An 18,913-nucleotide genomic window follows, 5' to 3' on the forward strand; every position below is an offset into this window, starting at 1 on the left:
AGCCCGGCGCATCTGTAGTTGTGAACTTCCATGATTCGGGACATTTACAAGCACAAGTATGTTAAAAGGATACATAGGATCATTGGGGACCCAAGCCATCCCAACCACTATCTTTTCCAGCTGCTACCATCTGGGAAGTGGTATCGCAGCATAAAACTCAACAGGCCAGGCAGCATTTGTGGAAAAGAGTAAACAGTTGATGTTTCAAGCCAAGACACTTCATCAGGACTGAAAATAAAGGGAGGATGGGGAAACTCAGAATAAGAAGGTGGGGAGAGGAGAGGAAGAAGTACAAGGTGACAGGTGATAGTTGAAACTGGGAGAGGGCAAGGGGGTAAAATGGAGAGTTGGGAAGATAATTGGAGAAAGAGATAAAGGGCTGAAGAATGGGAAATCTGATAGTAGAGGACATTAGACTTTGGAAGAGAGGGAATAGGGAGGAGCACCAGAGGGAGATGATGGGCAGATAAGAAGGGGAGTCGCAAGATTGAAACAAGAATGGGGAATAGTAAGGGGGGAGGGCGCAATTACTAGAAGTTTGAGAAAATGATATTCATGCCATCAGTTTGGAAGCTATCCAGACAGAATATAAGGTGTTACTTCTCAAAACTACGTGTGGCCTCATTGTGGCAGTAGAGGAGGCCATGGACTGATATGTCGGAGTGGGAACGGGAAGTATAATTGAAATGGAAATCCCACTTTATGGGGTGGACAGAGCGAAGGTGCTTGACGAAGTAGTCTCTCAAACTATGTCTGGTCTCACTGATACACAGGAGGCCGCACCAGGAGCACTGGGCACAGAAGATAACCCCGACAGACTCACAGGTGAAGTGGCGCCTCACCTGGAAGGACAGTTTGTGGCCTTGAATGGTAGTGAGGGAGGAGGTATAGGGGCAGGTGTGGCACTTGTGCTGCATGGAGGGGGATCAGTGGGGAGAGGCGAGTGGACAAGGAAGTCCAGTAGGGAGCAAACCCTGCGGAAAGCCATTTGGTTAACCCGCTTTGCTTTGAGCATTTAAGATACGCCATAGGATATTATTTTTATCCAGTAGATTTCCCTGGAAATTTTTGTTTTGCACACAAAGGGGGAAATTGTCTGCAACCAGAGCCAAAGAGCTTCCCTCAGCGACCATACATAGGCCTGCTGCTCATGATTTTCCATTTGTTATTTGTGGATACAGTGATAGACTCTGAGGTCCAAGGTGGTGGTGACAAGAACATAAGCCATTTAGGGCAGTAATACTTATGCTGCTGCTCACAGTGGCTACTCAGGTTAGGAAGCCTGCTGCTCTCTGCCTTCAGCAGGCAACAATAGCACCTGTCCAGTCATGAGCAAAGCTCAGAGGTGTAACCTGCGGAAAGGCATGATATCTCAGGGAATCAAGATTCACACATTGGGAAGAATTTCAGATCCTTACAATTTTGCTGGAGGCAAGCTGTTACAGCAGGCCTTCTGAACAGGTGAACAAATGAGCTCACCTATGTGCAACACCTTCCAGGCTATCTTAGTTCGGAGACAAGTTTCAGAATTGCAGCTGATTGTCAATACTGACAAAAGCTTTAGTCTTAGTCAACTATTCAAGAAGTGGGGTTAAACTCACATACTCCTGATTTCAAGGTACTTACGCCACCACTGGGCCAAGGTGACAGTCACCTCCATGATGTACGATTAATTCAACGCCCTGTTACATACCTCGGTTCTGCTTGCTTAATGGCATCTTCCTACATCAACTGTTAATTCAGAACACCAAACCAGTTCATTCTGACATTACATTTGGATGTGACTGATTTCAGAGGTAAGGGTCTTGACTTGGGTTTGGAATTGTTTTAGGGAGGAGAGAAATGCTGAGGTGAAAGATAAGACCATAAGACCATAAGATATAGGAGCAGAATTAGGCCATTTGGCCCATCGAGTCTGCTCTGCCATTTCATCATGGCTGATCCATTTTCCCTTTCATCCCCAATCTTCTGCCTTCTCCCCATATCCCTTCATTCCCTGGCCAATCAAGAATCTATCAACCTCTGCTTTCAGTCAGTCAGTGGGTGCCGTCCCAAATCTGGGGTTGGTGGCTATGCACCTCCATCTTCTTCGATCTTGCGACAGCATAGAGTACAGCAACCCCTCCAGTTTGTTCTCGCTGGCCGCCTTGGCACCGCCCGCCGCTGCCCTGCCGAACCTGAGCGCGAGGCCGTGTCGGCCTCCAGCCGCGGCTGCTTCTTCGAGCTCGGCCCTTCCTTAGGCGGAGGCCTTGGGCAGGTCCAGGCACACGGTGCAGCGCCCAAGTTCATCATGTCTCTTCTAACTAGGTGCATAGCATACGATTCGTAGATACGTGGTGAGGCTTTAATCTCTTCCACGGAAGATGACCGTTGGCTCACAAGGAGCTCATCCGCCCTTTGTCAGGTCTTGTTTTTTTTAGTCCTGCTGGGTATTCTCACACCGTCCTCACCAGACTAAGTCTGGTGGAGGAGCTGGCCCAAGTCGATGACCACTCGACCACAGCCCCCGGGCCAAGCGCCGGGTGCCTGCCCCCTGCCAAATCTCTCTGAGCGCCCAGCGCCCGACCGAAAACCATGGTCAAGTGGCCAGCGACCAACCTCTGCTTTAGGTATATGATAAAACTCGGCCTCCACAGCCATCTGTGGCAATGAAGCCACAGATTCACCACTCACTGGCTAAAGAAATTCTTCCTCATCTCTGCTCTAAAAGGACGACCCTCTACTCTGAGGCTGTGCCCTCTGCTCCTATTCTCTCCCACCATAGGAAACATCCTTTCCACATCCACTCTACTGCAGCCTCTCAGAATTTGAAAGGTACCAATTTAGTCACCCCTCATACTTCTGAATTCCAGTGAATACAGACACAGAGCCATCAAACGCTCTTCACATGCTGTCAATCCTGGAATCATTTTTGTGAACCTCCTTTGAACCCTTTCCAGTGTCAGCACACCCTTCCTAAGATAAGGGGTCCAAAACTGTTCACGAAGATGTAAGGGAGAAAGGTCCAGAGAACAAGATAGAAACATCTTAACCTGGGGGTGTAGCAAAGCACACAACGGCACAGAAAGAACATTAAGGTCAAGTTGCAGAGGTGGTTTCCTAAGCCATCAACGAACGTAACATGGCAAGAACTTAAAATTCAATCAGTCAACTTTCTCCTAGACCCTCTCAGTTATGTGAGAGGACACTCCAGAAATATTGAATTTGTCATGCATGAGGCCTGGAATATGTCCGCATCTTGTGAATACTAGAAGCCAGTCACAGTAACGAAGGAGCTCGTCAAACGGATGCTTCCTTATGTGATTTATAAGCTACACAAGCCAGTTTTCTTGAGTCTGTCTCACCACCACTTCTGTTTCACTTCTATTCACGTGCTGGGAATGTTGGATGAACAGGTCTCGCGGGCCCCACTCAGATACTATGGGAATTCTGTTTACTTGATGGCTGCTCCTTTTGATTAATGGCTCATATTACAGATCTTGCTAGGGGATATTACATAATCATATTCTGTCACACACAAATGGGTGGATGGAATGAAAGGGCATCCATCTTCAGGTCTGCTCAGCCCAGAGGTGTGCCACATTTAATTTAGGACTAATGTTGTGACTTGTTTCTCCTTTGTCTTTCAATATTAAGCCCCAGAGGCTACAGAATGCACTTGCAAAGAAGGTGGAAGGGTATATGTGAATTTAACAATAATTTCAAAACTATCTGTACAAATGAATACTTTGTCATATCACTGACAGAAAGTTTTCCATATCTTTGTAAGCATCGTTAAGCTGCAAACACGTTGCTTTCCCTGTAGCTGTTGTGAATTTATTTTCTGATCCTACTGGACAAATAGAGGCGCGTGCTTGCTTGCTCCTCAATCATTGTAATAGGTACGCAGACAGTCAGTTCTATATCTAACTGGTATAGAGCGGCCACTACATTGGATCAGAAAATACTGCAAATGGTTGCAAACTCAACCAGCTTCGTCATTGGCACTAACCTCCCCTGTATTGTGGACATCTTCAAAAGGCAATGCCTCAAAAGGGTGGCATGCATTATTCAGGACCCATCATCCAGGACGTGCCCCCTTCTCATTACTACCATCAGGGAAGAGGTACAGGAGCCTGAAGGTACATTTAACGTTTTAGAAACATCTTCCCCTCCACCGTCAGATTTCTGAACAGACAATGAACCAACCGATGAATACTACATCACCATGTTTGCTCTCTTTTTGCTTTACTTATTTAATTTAAGCTTTAAATGTATTGTCTTTTTTAGGTATTTCACTGTATGCTGTACGAAAAACAAATTTCATGACATACTCTATGTCAATTATATTAAAACTGATTCTGATTCTGATCTTGAGTTTAGAGATTCAACCCTTAACTCCGGGTGGAATCATCGGGAGGCCTCCATGACGGTGTTTTTTTAGCAGGCTTTCTTATTCTTACGAGGCCGAGTTGCTAGCTCGACGCTCAACCCAGCACAGATGGAAAGTGTGCAAGGGAGCCGGCTGGATTTGAACTCGGGAGCCTTCGCTCCGAAGTCTGGCGCTGATGCCACTACGCCACCAGCCGGCTAAATAATATTGCACTGTATGCTGTACCAAAAGCAAATTTCATGACATACTCTTATGTCAATTGTATTAAAACTGATTCTGATTCTGATTTTGAGCTTAGAGATTCAACAAGTAAATATATGCTGTTTTATAAATAATTTCAAAGCCATTGCAATCTTCGTCACATCAGTCATTTGAGCAAGTTTGTTAGTCTGGTTTCAATGTTGTCTTCCTTCTCCCTTTCGCTCTTCCCCACCTTCTGGTTTGTTACTAACAGTGGACATATAAACATACAAAGGATGGACACTGTTTTGAGTGATAACACAAAGCAGGCAAGAGAAAACTGGCAGTCAGTTTAATCTCTATCTTTGTATCTTCTTTCATTTGTTTTGTAAAATACTACAGAATAGCAAGTAATTTAAACTAAGAAATACTCTATTTATAAATGATTTTGCAATGTGTTAACCAGAATTTCTGATGTGGCTTCTTAACAGAACCAGACAACTTCAGATGCCTCTACACTGAAACACCTATAGCAGTATACAGGGAGCAGTTGTTAACATTTTAAAGGGGATGCCTACATAATCCCCAGAGGTATTGTAAATGCTGGAAATCTAGAGTAATAACCACAAAGTGCTGGAGGAGCTCAGCAGGTCAAGCAGCATCCACGGGTGTCAATGCTTCGGGCTGAGACCCTTCATCAAAACCAGAAAGGAAAGGGAGAAGTCGGAATAAGAAGGTGGAGGAGGGGAGGAAGAAGTACAAGGTCACAGGTGATAGGTGAAGCCAGGGGAGGGGGTGAAGTCAAGAGCTGGGAGGCTGATTGGTAGAAGAGATAAAAGGCCAGAGAAGGGAGAATCTGATAGGAGAAGACAGAAAACTGTGGAAGAAAAGAAACGGGGAAGAGCACCAGAGGGAGGTGATGGGCAGGTAAGAAGAGAAGGTATGAGAGGGAAACAAGAATGTGGCCGTAGTGTGGCAGTAGAGGAGGCCATGGACTCACATGAGAGAATGGGAAATGGAAATAGAATTGAAATGGGTGGCCACCTGGAAATGTAAACACGGGGAATTCTGCAGATGCTGGAAATTCAAGCAACACACATCAAAGTTGCTGGTGAACGTAACAGGCCAGGCAGCATCTCTAGGAAGAGGTACAGTCGACTTTTCTGGTAATTTAGTCCTGACGAAGGGTCTCGGCCCAAAACATCGACTGTACCTCTTCCTAGAGATGCTGCCTGGCCTGCTGCGTTCACCAGCAACTTTGATGTGTGTGGTCACCTGGAAATCCCGCTTTTTGTGGCCACACTCAGGTTGAAGGAGCAACACCTTATATTCCATCTGGGTAGCCTTCAAACTGATGAGATGAACATTGATTTCTTGAACTTACGGTAATTAATCACCCTCCTCTCCTTCACCATTCCTCGTTTCCCTCTCATACCTTCTCTTCTTACCTGCCCATCACCTCCCTCTGGTTCTCTGCCCCCTTGCCTTTCTTCCATGGTTTTCTGTACTCTCCAATCAGATTATCCCTTCTGCAGCACTTTATCTCTTCTACAATCAACTTTCCAGCTCTTTTCTTCTCCTCCTCATCCTCTCTCAGTATCACCTATCATCTGCCACCTTGTACATCTTCCTTCCTTCCCCCACTTTCTTATTCTGACTCCTTTCCCCTTTCTTTCCAGTCTTGATGAAGGGTCTTGGCCCAAAATGTCAACTATTTATTCCCATCCATAGTTTCTGCCTGACCAGCTGAGCTCCTCCAGCACATTTCATGTGTTGTGCATACATAATATTGCATAATCTATACAATGTATTGTCTCTTGCACTCTCCAAAGATTTCAGAATTCTCTCCCACATGGACATTATTTCGTCATGTTTTGCTGTTCCACCCAGGTGGTTTTGTGAATGTGCATTTCACTGTCCCCAGAAATCAGGGCAATTGGGAAGAGGAATATGGAACAAATTTGGACAGCGCTTTTGAAAAGCCAATATTAGCAGGACAAGGCAAGTAGAGGTCTCAGTACTGTAAGGTATTTGTTTACCCGTGTGTGAGATTTATTTGTGTTTACATCAATTGTGATTAATCACATAGAAAGTTGTTTCCTAAGGGCCTCAATCTCAATGGCTTTTAAACTGTGCTATAAGGAGAGGCTCTCATTTCAATTCCTGCATTCTACCATAAGCGTCTCATTCCAGTTTTAAAGGAGCAGTAGCATCTTCCATGGACAACAAGACTGCAGCTCATTTACTTTATCAAATACTATAAGATTCAGGTTGACCCAGAGTAACAGAGAACCTGGGAAGGACAAAAACCCAGCTGTAGAATAGAAATTCCACCCAGGGCTACCAGCATGGAAAAGGTGACCCAGATCCATTCTAAAATTCCTTTGTTTTGGTTGGAGAATTATTTTTAGATCACTGTTTGGAGTTGAGTGCCACATGTCATATTATTACCTTGAATCTGTGTAACTCTTGCAAAACACAGGAGAGAAGTGGAGAGAATTTCAGTCAGTATTCTAAAATCATTGCAAGAAATGCTTATTTAGAGTTATACTGAGGTGGATTTTCTCACCTTTCCTGAATGCCACTGGTGACTAACTTCCTTACAGCTCTACCAATGACCTGACTGGGTAGATGATTCCTGCTTTATTGTAGTCACATCATATCCTCCCTTGTGATGGATTGACTTCCCTGGTTGTCTCTCTTTTGCTTCAGTTTGCCCTCTTCCGTGTCTGGCCCCAGTTGTCATAAAGTCTTTGCAGGAAGTTAGAGAGCGGGGAAAGTGTTGCACCCTGTGGAAATTAAATCAGATCTAAATAATTTGCATGTTCGATATTTGTTTCCTGCATGTTAATTTCTTTCAGTTTATTACTGTTGTCAGAGCAAAACAGTTCCTCAAAATGCTGATCTTCTGCTTTGAACTCCTGAACTTCCTTTACAGAGGAAGTTTTATCTCAAGCAATCTTTTATAGATCCATTCATAATGATTTAGTTATTTTCCATGCACAGCAGTTACCTGTGTGTGTAATTCCTCATTACTGTATACAATTCCTTTCTTAGTTCAGCATTTATGTAAGCTTCTCGGAAGGTGATCCTCCACCACTGTTAGATTTCCGTGAAAATAATTAGTTACTGCATGGTCAATTTTATAAGAGCACTTCTTGTGGTTGCACATAGTGGGAAGATTATTCCCAGACAGAACAGAGATGCCTAGGTAATTCCCCAACGTAAAACCTTGCAACTGCACTGCTGTAAGTGACTGCAATACTCTTTATCCATGGAATTTCTGTGTGATGATCCACATATGTCTATTTTTTTTGTCTGGAGGAATGATGTTATGTACATCTGAAGAAATATCTGCATTTTCCAAGAGAAGTTTCTGTAAATTCTCTCAGTTTTATTTCCTTTACTTTTTAAATACACTATTTTCTGAGTAAGTTGACCCTTTAAGTGATATCTAGTATATTTTCCCTGAACTCAGCTCCATGCACTACAATACCTCCAGCTCATTGGCTAATCAAGGATCAACTTTATTCATCACATACGTGTATTAGGAATTTGCTGTGGAATGTTGGCACTGCGTACAATGGGGGGGGGGGGGGGGCGGGAGTTGAATGGTTGATCAGTTTAACTGCTAGGGCCGTATATAGCCCAGGCAATTAATCTAGGTGTAGTATAGTATTGTCATATGACAATCTGTTCAGTATGAAGTTTGACCAGCAATTTATAAAAGGAAATATTTGTGAAGCTGTAAGATTTTGGATAACCTTCTCTTCTTGGACACCCTGCTCTGGTTCCCTGTCTGCTCTGGATCTTTTCATCTTGAATTGCCAGTGAGATGTCAACCATCTCGACTTCAGCACTTGTCTCTTCTCCTCGAACCTTACGAGTCCAGCTCACTGTCCTCCACTTTCTCCACACCAATCCCAACCTTAACGTCAAACACGCAGACAAAGGGTGTGCTATTGTAGTGTTGTGAATTGACCTCGACCTTACTGAGGTCAGGTAGCAATTCTCAGTTACCTCCTCATACGAACCCCACTCCGGACCATCAAAATACTGTCTCTGACACTTTCACTAACCTCATCAACTCTGTAGAACTCCCATCCACTGCCACCAAACTCAAAAGTCCCCTACCCCACTGCTCTTCCTTCTACCTCCATCCCAAGATCCACACACGTGACTGTCTGGGTAGGCTCATCACCTTCTATCCCCCATCAAGAAGGCCTTAAAGCTCTCCATTTCTTTTTCAATAATAGAACCAAGCAATTCCTCTCCACCACTACCCTCCTCCATCTGGCAGAACTGGTCCTCACCTTCAACAACTTTTCCTTTTGCTCCTCCCACTTTCTCTAGACTCAAGGGATAGCCATGGACACTCACATGGGTCCCAGCTATGCCTGCCTCTCTAACAATGATAGTGTTTCTCTTGTCCTTATCTACCACCCCATGAGCATCCAATCCAACACATCAGCCTCCGCAATTTCTGCCACCTCCAAAGGGACCCTACCACTAAACATATACCTACCTCCCTCCATCTCTCTGCTTTCCACAGGGACTGCTCCCTCTGTGATTCTCTTGTCCATTTGTCCCTCCCCACTAATCTTCCTACCGGCATATATCCCTGCAAGCAGGCGAACTGCTATACCTGCCCATTCACCTACTCCCTCACCTCCATTCAGGGCTCCAGTCAATCTTTCAAGGTGAGGCAACACTTAACCTACGAGTCTGCTGGGGTTGTCTATTGTGTCTGGTGCTCCTGATGCAGCCTCCTCTGTATTGGTGAGACCCTTCATAAATTGCAGGACCACTTCATTGAGCACCTCTGCTCCATGCGCCAAAAGCAGAACTTCCCGGTGGCCAAACATCTTAATTCCGATTCCCATTTCCTCTCTGACATGTTGGTTCATGACCTGCTCTTGTGCCAAGATGAGGCCAACCTCAGGGTGAGGAGCAACACCTTATGTTCCATTTGGGAAGCCTCCAACCGGATGGCTGAATATCGATTTCTCCTTCTGGTAAAAGAATTTTCCTTCACCCTCCCCTCTTCTTCTATTCCCCACTCTGGCCTCTTATCTCTTCTCACCTGCTCATCACATCCTCCTGGATCCTCTCCTCTTTCACTTTCTGCTATGGTCCAATCTCCTCTTCTGTCAGATTCCTTCTACTCCAGCCCTTTATCTTTCCTACCTACCTAGCTTTACCTGTCACCTTCTAGCTACCCTCCTTCCCCTACCCTAATCTATTTATTCTGGCATCTTACTCCTTCCTTTCTGGTCCTGAAGAAGGGACTTGAGATGAAACGTCAACTGTTTATTCATTTCCATAGGTGCTGCCTGACTCGCTGAGTTCCTCCAGCATTTTGTGTGCCTTGCTTTGGATTTCCAGCATCTGCAGACTTTCTCTTGTTTATAAGCCATTAGCAGTTAGACCATGAAAATCTGATTGTAACTGTGACACTAATCTCGGCTGTCTACTGTAGTTAGATGAGATTAAAGACATTAAAACTGGACTGCTTCTGATTACCCTGTATTGGAAGATGGATTCATTGCCCAACTCTGACCTATGTCACTGTAATTGACTTCACAGGGGCTACCTTGGAAGCTGGAGGTATAGGAGATGATGGAAAGTTCTCAAATTGTACTAGAGGGACTGCAGGCTACATTGACAAATGGCTTCTGGCAACGAATCACATCTACAACTGGCCCACCTGCAAGGTAATGTCTCTGCCGTACTCATGGTCTGAGTTGTGATCACTTGCACCAAAACACTTGTAACGAATATGCCGGGGCTGCGCAGCACTGGTAGGCAGAGCAAGGTTTGAGGCTCAACCTTCCGGTCAGGGACTTCTCTTTAGAACTCAAGAATGTCACTGATGGAGCAGTAAGTGTAGATACCAGGACAAGAAAGAGAGGGGAAGAGGGGAAAGATTTGAGGTCTGTGACAGAGTGGAAGGCAGGATCATTCCCAGCTGCCATGGACTGCTTATTCCCTGCTGAACAACGGCAGCAAACGCTCTGAACTGATAAGTCAAAATTTGAAATTTTTGGCAAACAGGAAGCAGCTTGTCGGTAGACCAGCTGGAGAGCGTTAGATGGATGAATGTCTGCAGCCAACAGAGCACCATGGTGGAATTCCCTGCAGGTCTGGGGCTGCATTTCTGCAAATAGAGTTGGTTCAGGATTAAAAGAATCCTCAATGCTGAGAAGAACAAGCAGACTCTCATCCATCACGCGGTACCGTCAGAGAGGTGTCTGTTACATCTAGCTGGCGCCAAACCAATGTGAGCTGCTTCCTGCAGAAACAGCTCACTGCTCTCGGGTTGTACCAAATAATTCACTGCTTCATTTGGCAGTGAAGATAATAATTAGGAATCTTTTTATTATGGTTAGGGTTTTAAAAATCGAGGGGCAACACTGCATGCTGCGTGCCTTTGGTTTGCCACCGCTGCCTGAAGGTAATCTTGAGGATGGATCTCAGTGATGTCTCCAATTTAAGGAGAATTGCTCTGATTCCCAATTCAGCTCCAAAATGAACAAAACCATACACAATTCATCAAAACTCCAATAACTCATCAACCTTGGGACTTCAGTGTTGCTGGACTAGCAGGTATTGAATTAATCTTTTTATAGGCTTTACACAACAGCAAAATAAAAATTCCAATTAACAGGTGAGTTTAAAGGGAGAAGGGGAAACAAGACTTTATTAAGTCTAAACAGAGCCCAGGAAACAGGGCCCTGGTGAGTATAAAGAGTATTGGAAATACTGTCCTATTGAGTTAAAAGAGAGCATGGGAACAGTGGATTTTTAAAGAGGGTGGGAAAGACACCCTGGTGAGTTTAAAATGAATGTTGGAATGGAGCCCGGAATAGCCAGGTACTGAATTTTTGTGAGTTCCAGACAATGGGACTGTAGATTACTGGAGATTTACTATTTAACACAACTCTGCCCAGCTAAACTCTGCATAACAATACACAACACAGTGTTACATTGTACAACATAACTATAGACTACATTATGTATACTACAAAATCAAACGATCTTTTCAAAATTATATCTTTTGGTATTAACAGAAATTTTACAATGTGTTTCATTCTAGTGAACTAAATCCGTAGTACATTTGGCCATAGATTTCATTACAGTCTCGGTATTTCTGAACAACTTGAAATATCTTACACTTACTTCCGTATTTATTTTATATTTCAGAAGCTGTATCATACTACTGAGCCCTTCGATCCAGAAGGAGTCTTGGGAACAATCAATTCCATTTTAATGGCCTTTATTGGATTACAGGTAAGAATGATGTGCAAACTTCACCAACATCAATACCTGTTTCAGGTTTAAATTGATTGTCCCTAATTCAAAAGCCCTCATTTAAGAATTCCATTTCCAATCATTTTTCAAAACAAACTTCTATCATGAAATAGTAGCAGTGTTATAAAGGAAATCAAGAGCTTTTGAAAATTTTTGGTTGACACACAGGTCATTTCATACATATTCTCTGCTGAACTTCACTGGAAGGAAATAGTTATAAGTGTGCTGTGTGAACTAACCTGGCTTCTCCAATCTGGTTTCTTGTGTTTATGAGTTTGCAACAACAGCTCACTTCTTCCCTTTCACATTGGCTCATAGAGGGCAACAGGACTGATCTCAACGTGAACACAGATGAGCTCTGATGAAAGATTAAAACAATTTACTAGCTTTAGCTTATTGGTCACATTACTGCATTAGCATCCAGAGTTCATGAGTTTAAATCTCACTATGGCAGCTTGTAGATTTAATCTACCTTTATAAACTGGCATTAATGATGTGAACTATAAAGCTACTAGATTGTTGCAAAAATCCATCTAGTTTACCGCAGTCATCCAGACAAGGACAAGGAAATCTGATATACTTACCTAGCCTGTCTTACAAAAGGCTCTGCACCCACCAAGACTCCTACCATGGTCAATTTAAAGGAAAAGCTGATGAAAAACAAACTCAAAAGGTAAGCTGCATTATAGTATCATTTGACCCACTGCAACTGCATCGACCATCAAACTCCCATATTCGCTAATCCTACATCAATCCCATTTTCTTTATTCTTCCCACATTCCCATCAACACCCTTCAGATTTTACCAATATACCAGTGGAAATTCATAAAAGTCCATCAAGTTACCAGTCTGCAAATCTTTTGGATGGAGGGGGAAACCAGAACTCCTGGAGGAAGCCTATGGACCCCACAGGTAACACCAGATGTCAGGATTGAACCTGAGTTAGTGGAGCTATGAGATAGCAGCTCACTAGTTGCACCACTGGGCACCAGGTCTGTTTAACAGGACAACAGGATGACAACCATAAGGAAGAGATATAAGGAGGAACCCATAAAAGTTGCATTAGAGAATGGTTTAAAAGTTGAGTTTTAGATTGGGATTATCAGAACCCGGGTTTTAAGCCTGGTGTATATTGGTGAGACCCAATTAGATTGGGAGACTGCTTCTTGGAGCACCTTTGCTCTGTATGCCACAAAAAGTGGGATTTCCCAGAGCCACCCATTTCAATTCAACTTCCTATTCCTATTCTGACATGTCAGAACAAGGCTTCCTGTACTGCCACGATGAGGCCATTTCCAAGTTGGAAGAGTAACACCTTATAATCTATCTGGGTAGTCTCCAACCTGATGGCATGAACATCAATTTCTCAAACTTCTGGTAATTGCCCCCTCCCACTCCTCTCCTTCACCATCCCCCATTCCTGTTTCCCTTTCACACCTTCTCTTCTTACTTGCCTAACACCTCCCTCTGGTGTACCTCCTCCTTCCCTTTCTCCCATGGTCCTCTGTCTTCTATCAGATTCTCCCTTCTCCAGCTTTATCTCTTTTACCAATCAACTTCCCGGCTCTTTACTTCACTCCCTCCCCTCCCCCTACTTTACCTATTACCTGCCACCTTGTGCTTCCTCCTCACCACCCCCCCCCCCCCACCTTCTCATTCTGACTCCTTCCCCCTTCCTTTCCAGTCCCCAAGAAGGGTTTTGGCCCGAAACATTGGATGTTTACTTTTCCACAGATGCTGCCTGGTCTGCTGAGCTCCTCCAGCATTTTGTGTGAATTGCTCTGGGTTTTAAGCAGTTTGAGGCATGACTGCAAAAGGTTAGATTAGATTAGCCTTATTTGTCACATATACATTTAAACATCGAAACTTGCACTGAAACGCCCTGTTGGCATCAATGACCACCACAGTCCAAGGATGTGCTGGAGGCAGCCGGCAAGTGTTGCCAGGCAACCATTGCCAACATAGCATGCCCATAAATTGTAACCAAGAAAGATTGTACTTGAGGCCAGAATCAGAGAGACTGAAATCTTGAAATAAGATGATCGTATGGCTCTAAGAGAATATAGAGATGAGGTGGCACAAGAGGTTGATATGATTTAAATAGAGCAAGAGAATATAAAATATTTGGAGACTAGGGTCAAAGGTGGTCAGAACAATGGTAAAAAGCATTCAAGACTTGATATAGGTTAGGAGATACCACTTTCAAATAAAGTAGAAAAGCAGGTCTTTCAGGACACTATCTGAAGGTCAGAGTTATACAGTGAGGAAAGAGGCTCTTTGGCCAAGCTCAATCATATCAGCCAAGATGCCCACCTAAGATAGTCCCATTTTCCATATGTTTGGCCCAAATCCCCTGAACCAGGGGTTCCCAACCTGGGATCTACAGACCCCTCAGTTGATGGTAGAGGTCCATGGCATATAAAAAAACACTGGGAACCCATGCTCTTTCCTATCCATGAACATGAGAGCCATGACTAAAACAAATTCTTGGAATCACCTACAGATTAGGCAAATAGAGATAAAGTGCTGGATCTTCATTTTAAAAATTGGGTGATGTGATGAAAGGGCACATACTCATGGGCTTTAAGAGTTTAAGTACAGGCAGAATGAGCTTCAAAGGACCAAATGACCTGTACTTTTATGAAGGACAGCCACTCTTTAAAATGGTTATAACTTAACTCACAGTGTCCTCTGTAAATTCAATATTCCCTTTTGCTCTGTATGAAATGCTTCAACTGGAAACTCCCCCTCAAAAGAAAATAAATGAGGAGCTGCTGCTAAAGTCTTTCAGCTGTTCCTCCCCTTCCTAGCAAAAAGAGGCATATTTTCTCCTGATTTTCCACACAAAATTGTGTCTAAGGTAGGGACCTGTATGCTCGCTGATGTCTCTTACATCCTCCTTTGTGGTTTTTAAAATATCTAACCAAAGGGGTCAGGATGTAACCAAGGAAGCTTTCCTTTTTGGATGATGTGAAGAGTACGATGTAATGAAAATGTAGACACACGACTTGCATGACCCTCACCAACCCAAAGCTGCTTCTCAGGTGGCAGTTTGTTAAATATCACCACCACTCTGATCCCTCCTGTTACCATAAATATAAGTCCTGAAGAATATCAAATATTTGAGCAAGAGACTGATTTCCTGCAAACAAAGTGGTGAAATGGAATTGTTCCATGCCAATTACTTTGACTTTTATTGTTGTCCTATCCACAAGGTCTGCTTTTGATGACTAGTAAATGGGAGCCTCAAGTTCCTCAACTGTGGCACATTCACCATTTGAGGCAACTGTGAAGACTAGTTTTAATGGATCCGGAGGACAACAGGGCACTTTTTGAGCAGATAAGGTGTCAGAAACATGTATGGTTAGTGAAAAGCAGTAAATGCTCTGACCAACATCCTCTTGTTTGCTTAATTCTCAGATTTGAGCGTGGGTTTCCTCCGAATACTGTGGTTTCCTCCCACATTCCAAAGACGTACCGGTTGGTAGGTTAATTGGTCATTGTAAATTTTCTCTGGGTTAGGCTTGGATTAAACTGGGTGACTGCTGGGGGGTGCAGCTTAAAGGGCTGAAAAGGTCTACTCTGTGCTGTATATCAATAAAATAAAATTAAAATTAAAAAACATGGAAAGTCAGCATTTATTGCTCATCCTTTGTTGCTTGTAAGAAGGTCGTTGTGAGCCAAGTTCTTGAGTTTATGCAGCTCTTCTGGTGAAGGTCGTTCCATAATGCTGTTGAGAATGGAGTTCCAGACTTTAGATGTAGGGATGTGAAGAGACAGGAGATATGTTTCCAAATCAGAATGGTGTCAACTTAAAGGGGATTCTGTAGGGGGTGATATTGCCGCACAATTGAAGTACTTAACCTTCCTGGTGATGTAGGTAATGGATTCGGGAGATGCAGTTGGAGTAGCCCAGGTAGGTAACAAGAGTGCATTGTATATGGTGCACTGTGTGCCAGTGGTGGAGGGAGTTAATTGAGTGTTGTCATCCAGGCCTGTGGACTGTATTCCGTCACGCTCCTGATTTATGCTGTGCAGATGGCGGAAGATATTCTGGGTGTCATGAGGTAAGCCACTCACCATGGCATTAAATATTGGGTATATTTAAAGTCGAGACTGATAGGATCTTGATTAGTAAGGGCTTCAAAGGTTTACGGGAAGAAGGCAGGAGAATGGGGCGGATAGGGAAAATAAATCAGCCATGATTGAATAGTGAGCAGGGTCGATGGGCCGAATAGCCTTCTTCTGCCCCTATGTTTTAGGGTCTTATGGATTATCAGGGAATGGAGGGTTATAAACAATGTGCAAGGCAGATCACAGTTTAAATTGGCATCACAGTCAGCACAAGTATCATTGGCTGAATGACCTGTTCACGTGCTGTCTGTACTGTTCCATGCTCTATGTTTTAAGAAAGCTTAAACAATGTGAAAAACTTACATTTCATTTGCTAGCAAAGTTATTTACCAATATTTCAGAGGTACAGTACGTACTGTTGAGCAGCTGTCCAGCTGAATAATTGACTGAAGGAGGTGGACAGGCCATCGAGAGCTGGAAAGGGCAGAAACATTTACCACCAATGTATACAATGACTTGATTCATCAGCCACTCCAATCAAAGAAACAGCACTGAGCCCTTTGAGCCTGTTGCACCATTCAATGTGATAATCACTGTTACATCTCCACCTTCACATTGCTGCCTGTGCCTTTATTCATTTGGTTTGTAAAGCCTATCATTTTCAAATATACTATCAACAACTGAACTGTCCTTATTAACTGCCCTAGGCAGAAAGAGTTCTAAATGTCTTCTGTCAGTTCTGACGAAAGATCTTTGACTTGAAATGTTAATTTTGTTTTTCCTTCCGCAGATGCTGCCTGATCGCTGGGTGTTTCCAGCATTTTCTGTTTTCATTTCAGGTTTCCAGTATCTGAATTGTGATTCTCACACGGAGATGAACATATGAAGTAAATCTGCCATGATCGAATGGTGGAGCAGACTCGATGGCCGAACGGCCTAATTCTGCTTCGATGTCTTATGGGTATGCTCTGTTAGGATGTTCTCTTTGCTGAAACTAGTTTGAATTTTTGGCCAAATGAAAGTCATAGTTCAACTGTACTGTCTAAATTTAGTTTGAGGATCAAAGACAGTGTGACATGGCAGAAAGAAGTAACCATTGAGCTCATTTGTTTGCGCTCTTTCCTTTAATTTTTTTTGCTTATTCAATTTTTGGGGGTCTGGGTTTTGCTGAAAAGGGCATTGGTTATTGTCTACCTCTGATTGCCCGTGAGATGGTGGAGGTGTGCTGCGTTCTTGAAGCACTACAATCCTGTTAGACCATAAGACCATAAGACATAGGAACAGAATTAGGCCATTCAGCCCATTGAGTCTGTTCCACCATTCCATCATGGCTGATCCCGGATCCCATTCAACCCCTTACACCTGCCTTCTCGCCATATCCTTTGATGTTCTGACCAATCAGGAAACTATCAAGTTCTGCTTTAAATATACCCACGGACTTGGCCTTGGTAGGTTTCAATGAGATACCCCTGCATTCTTCTAAGTTCCAGTGAGTGCAGGCCCAAAGCTGTCAAACACTCCTCATATGTTAACCCCTTCATTCCTGGAATTGTCCTCGTGAACCTGCTCTGGACTCTCTCCAATAACAACACATCCTTTCTGAGATATGGGGCCCAAAACTGTTCACAATGTTCCAAGTGCGGCCTGACTAAATTCTTATAAAACCTCAGCATTATCTACTTGCTTTTATATGCTAATCCCTTTGAAATAAATGCCAACATTGCATTTGCCTTCTTTACCGCAGACTCAACCTGTAAATTAACCTTCTGAGAGTCTTGCACGAGGGCTCCCAAATCCCTCTGCACCTCTGATGTTTGAATTTTCTCTCCATTTAGATAAAAGTCTGTATTATTGTTCCTTTTACCAAATTGCATTTTCATACATTTCCCAACACTACATTCCATCTGCCACTTTTTTGCCTGTTCTTCCAATTTGTCTAAGTCCTACTGCAATTGCATTGTTTCCTCAGCACTACCTAGCCCTCCACCTATCTTCCTACCATCCACAAACTTTGCCTCAACGCCATTAATTCCATTATCTAAATCATTGACAAACAATGTGAAAAGTAGCAGTCCCAATACTGACTCCTGACAAACACCACTAGTCGCTGGCAGCCAACCAGAAAAGGCCCCCTTTATACCCACTCACTGCCTCTTGCCTGTCAGCCATTCCTCTATCCATGCCAGTATCTTAACGCTATAGGATTTTATCTTGATAAGCAGCCTCATGCGAGGCACCATATCAAATGCCTTCTGAAAATCCAAGTAAATGACATCCACTGCCTCTCCTTTGTCCACCCTGCTTGTTATTTTCTCGAAGAACTCTAACAGATTTGTCAAGCAAGATTTCCCTTCACAGAAACCATGCTGACTTTGACTTATTTTATCATTAGTCTCCATGTACCCTGAAACCTCATCCTTAATAACAGATTCCAACACTTTCCCAACTACTGAGGTTACACTAACTGGACTATAATTTCCTTTCTTTTGCCTTCCTCCATTCTTAAAGAGTGGAGTGATATTTGCAATCTTCTAGTCCTCCGGGACCATGCCAGAATCAAGTGATTCTTGAAAGATCATAGCTAATGCATCGGTTATCTCTTCAGCAACCTCTCTCAGGACTCTGGGATGTAGTCCAAATGATCCAGTGACTTATCCATCTAAAGACCTTTGAGTTTGCCCAGCAATAGCAATGGTATTCACTCCTGCTCTCTGATACTCATGGACCTCGTGAACACTGCTAGTGTCTTCCACAGTGAAGAGATGCAAAGTACCCATTAAGTTCTTGTGCCATATTTTGTCCCCCATTACTTCCTCACTAGCATCATTTCCCAGTGGTCCAATATCAACTCTCACTTCCATTTTACTCTTCATATAACTGAAAAACTTTGTGAGTATCGTGCTTTATATTACTGGCTAGTTTGTGCTCATATTCGTCTTCTCCCCTCTTATAGCTTTTTTAGTTACCTTTTGTTGT

The 18,913-nt window shown here is 43.4% G+C and overlaps 1 protein-coding gene across 1 annotated transcript in view; it reads left to right on the forward strand.

Annotated features, from left to right (window-relative positions):
• Positions 1 to 18,913, forward strand: part of LOC140211885 (heparan-alpha-glucosaminide N-acetyltransferase) — a 349,860-nt gene that overhangs the window by 267,691 nt on the left and 63,256 nt on the right. The window contains 4 exon segments of the mRNA XM_072282072.1: positions 4,270 to 4,279; positions 6,443 to 6,553; positions 10,139 to 10,266; positions 11,756 to 11,842. Coding sequence (XP_072138173.1) covers positions 4,270 to 4,279; positions 6,443 to 6,553; positions 10,139 to 10,266; positions 11,756 to 11,842 — 336 coding nt within the window.

The sequence above is a fragment of the Mobula birostris genome, chromosome 18, assembly GCF_030028105.1.
Source record: "Mobula birostris isolate sMobBir1 chromosome 18, sMobBir1.hap1, whole genome shotgun sequence".
Taxonomy (NCBI): domain Eukaryota; kingdom Metazoa; phylum Chordata; class Chondrichthyes; order Myliobatiformes; family Myliobatidae; genus Mobula; species Mobula birostris.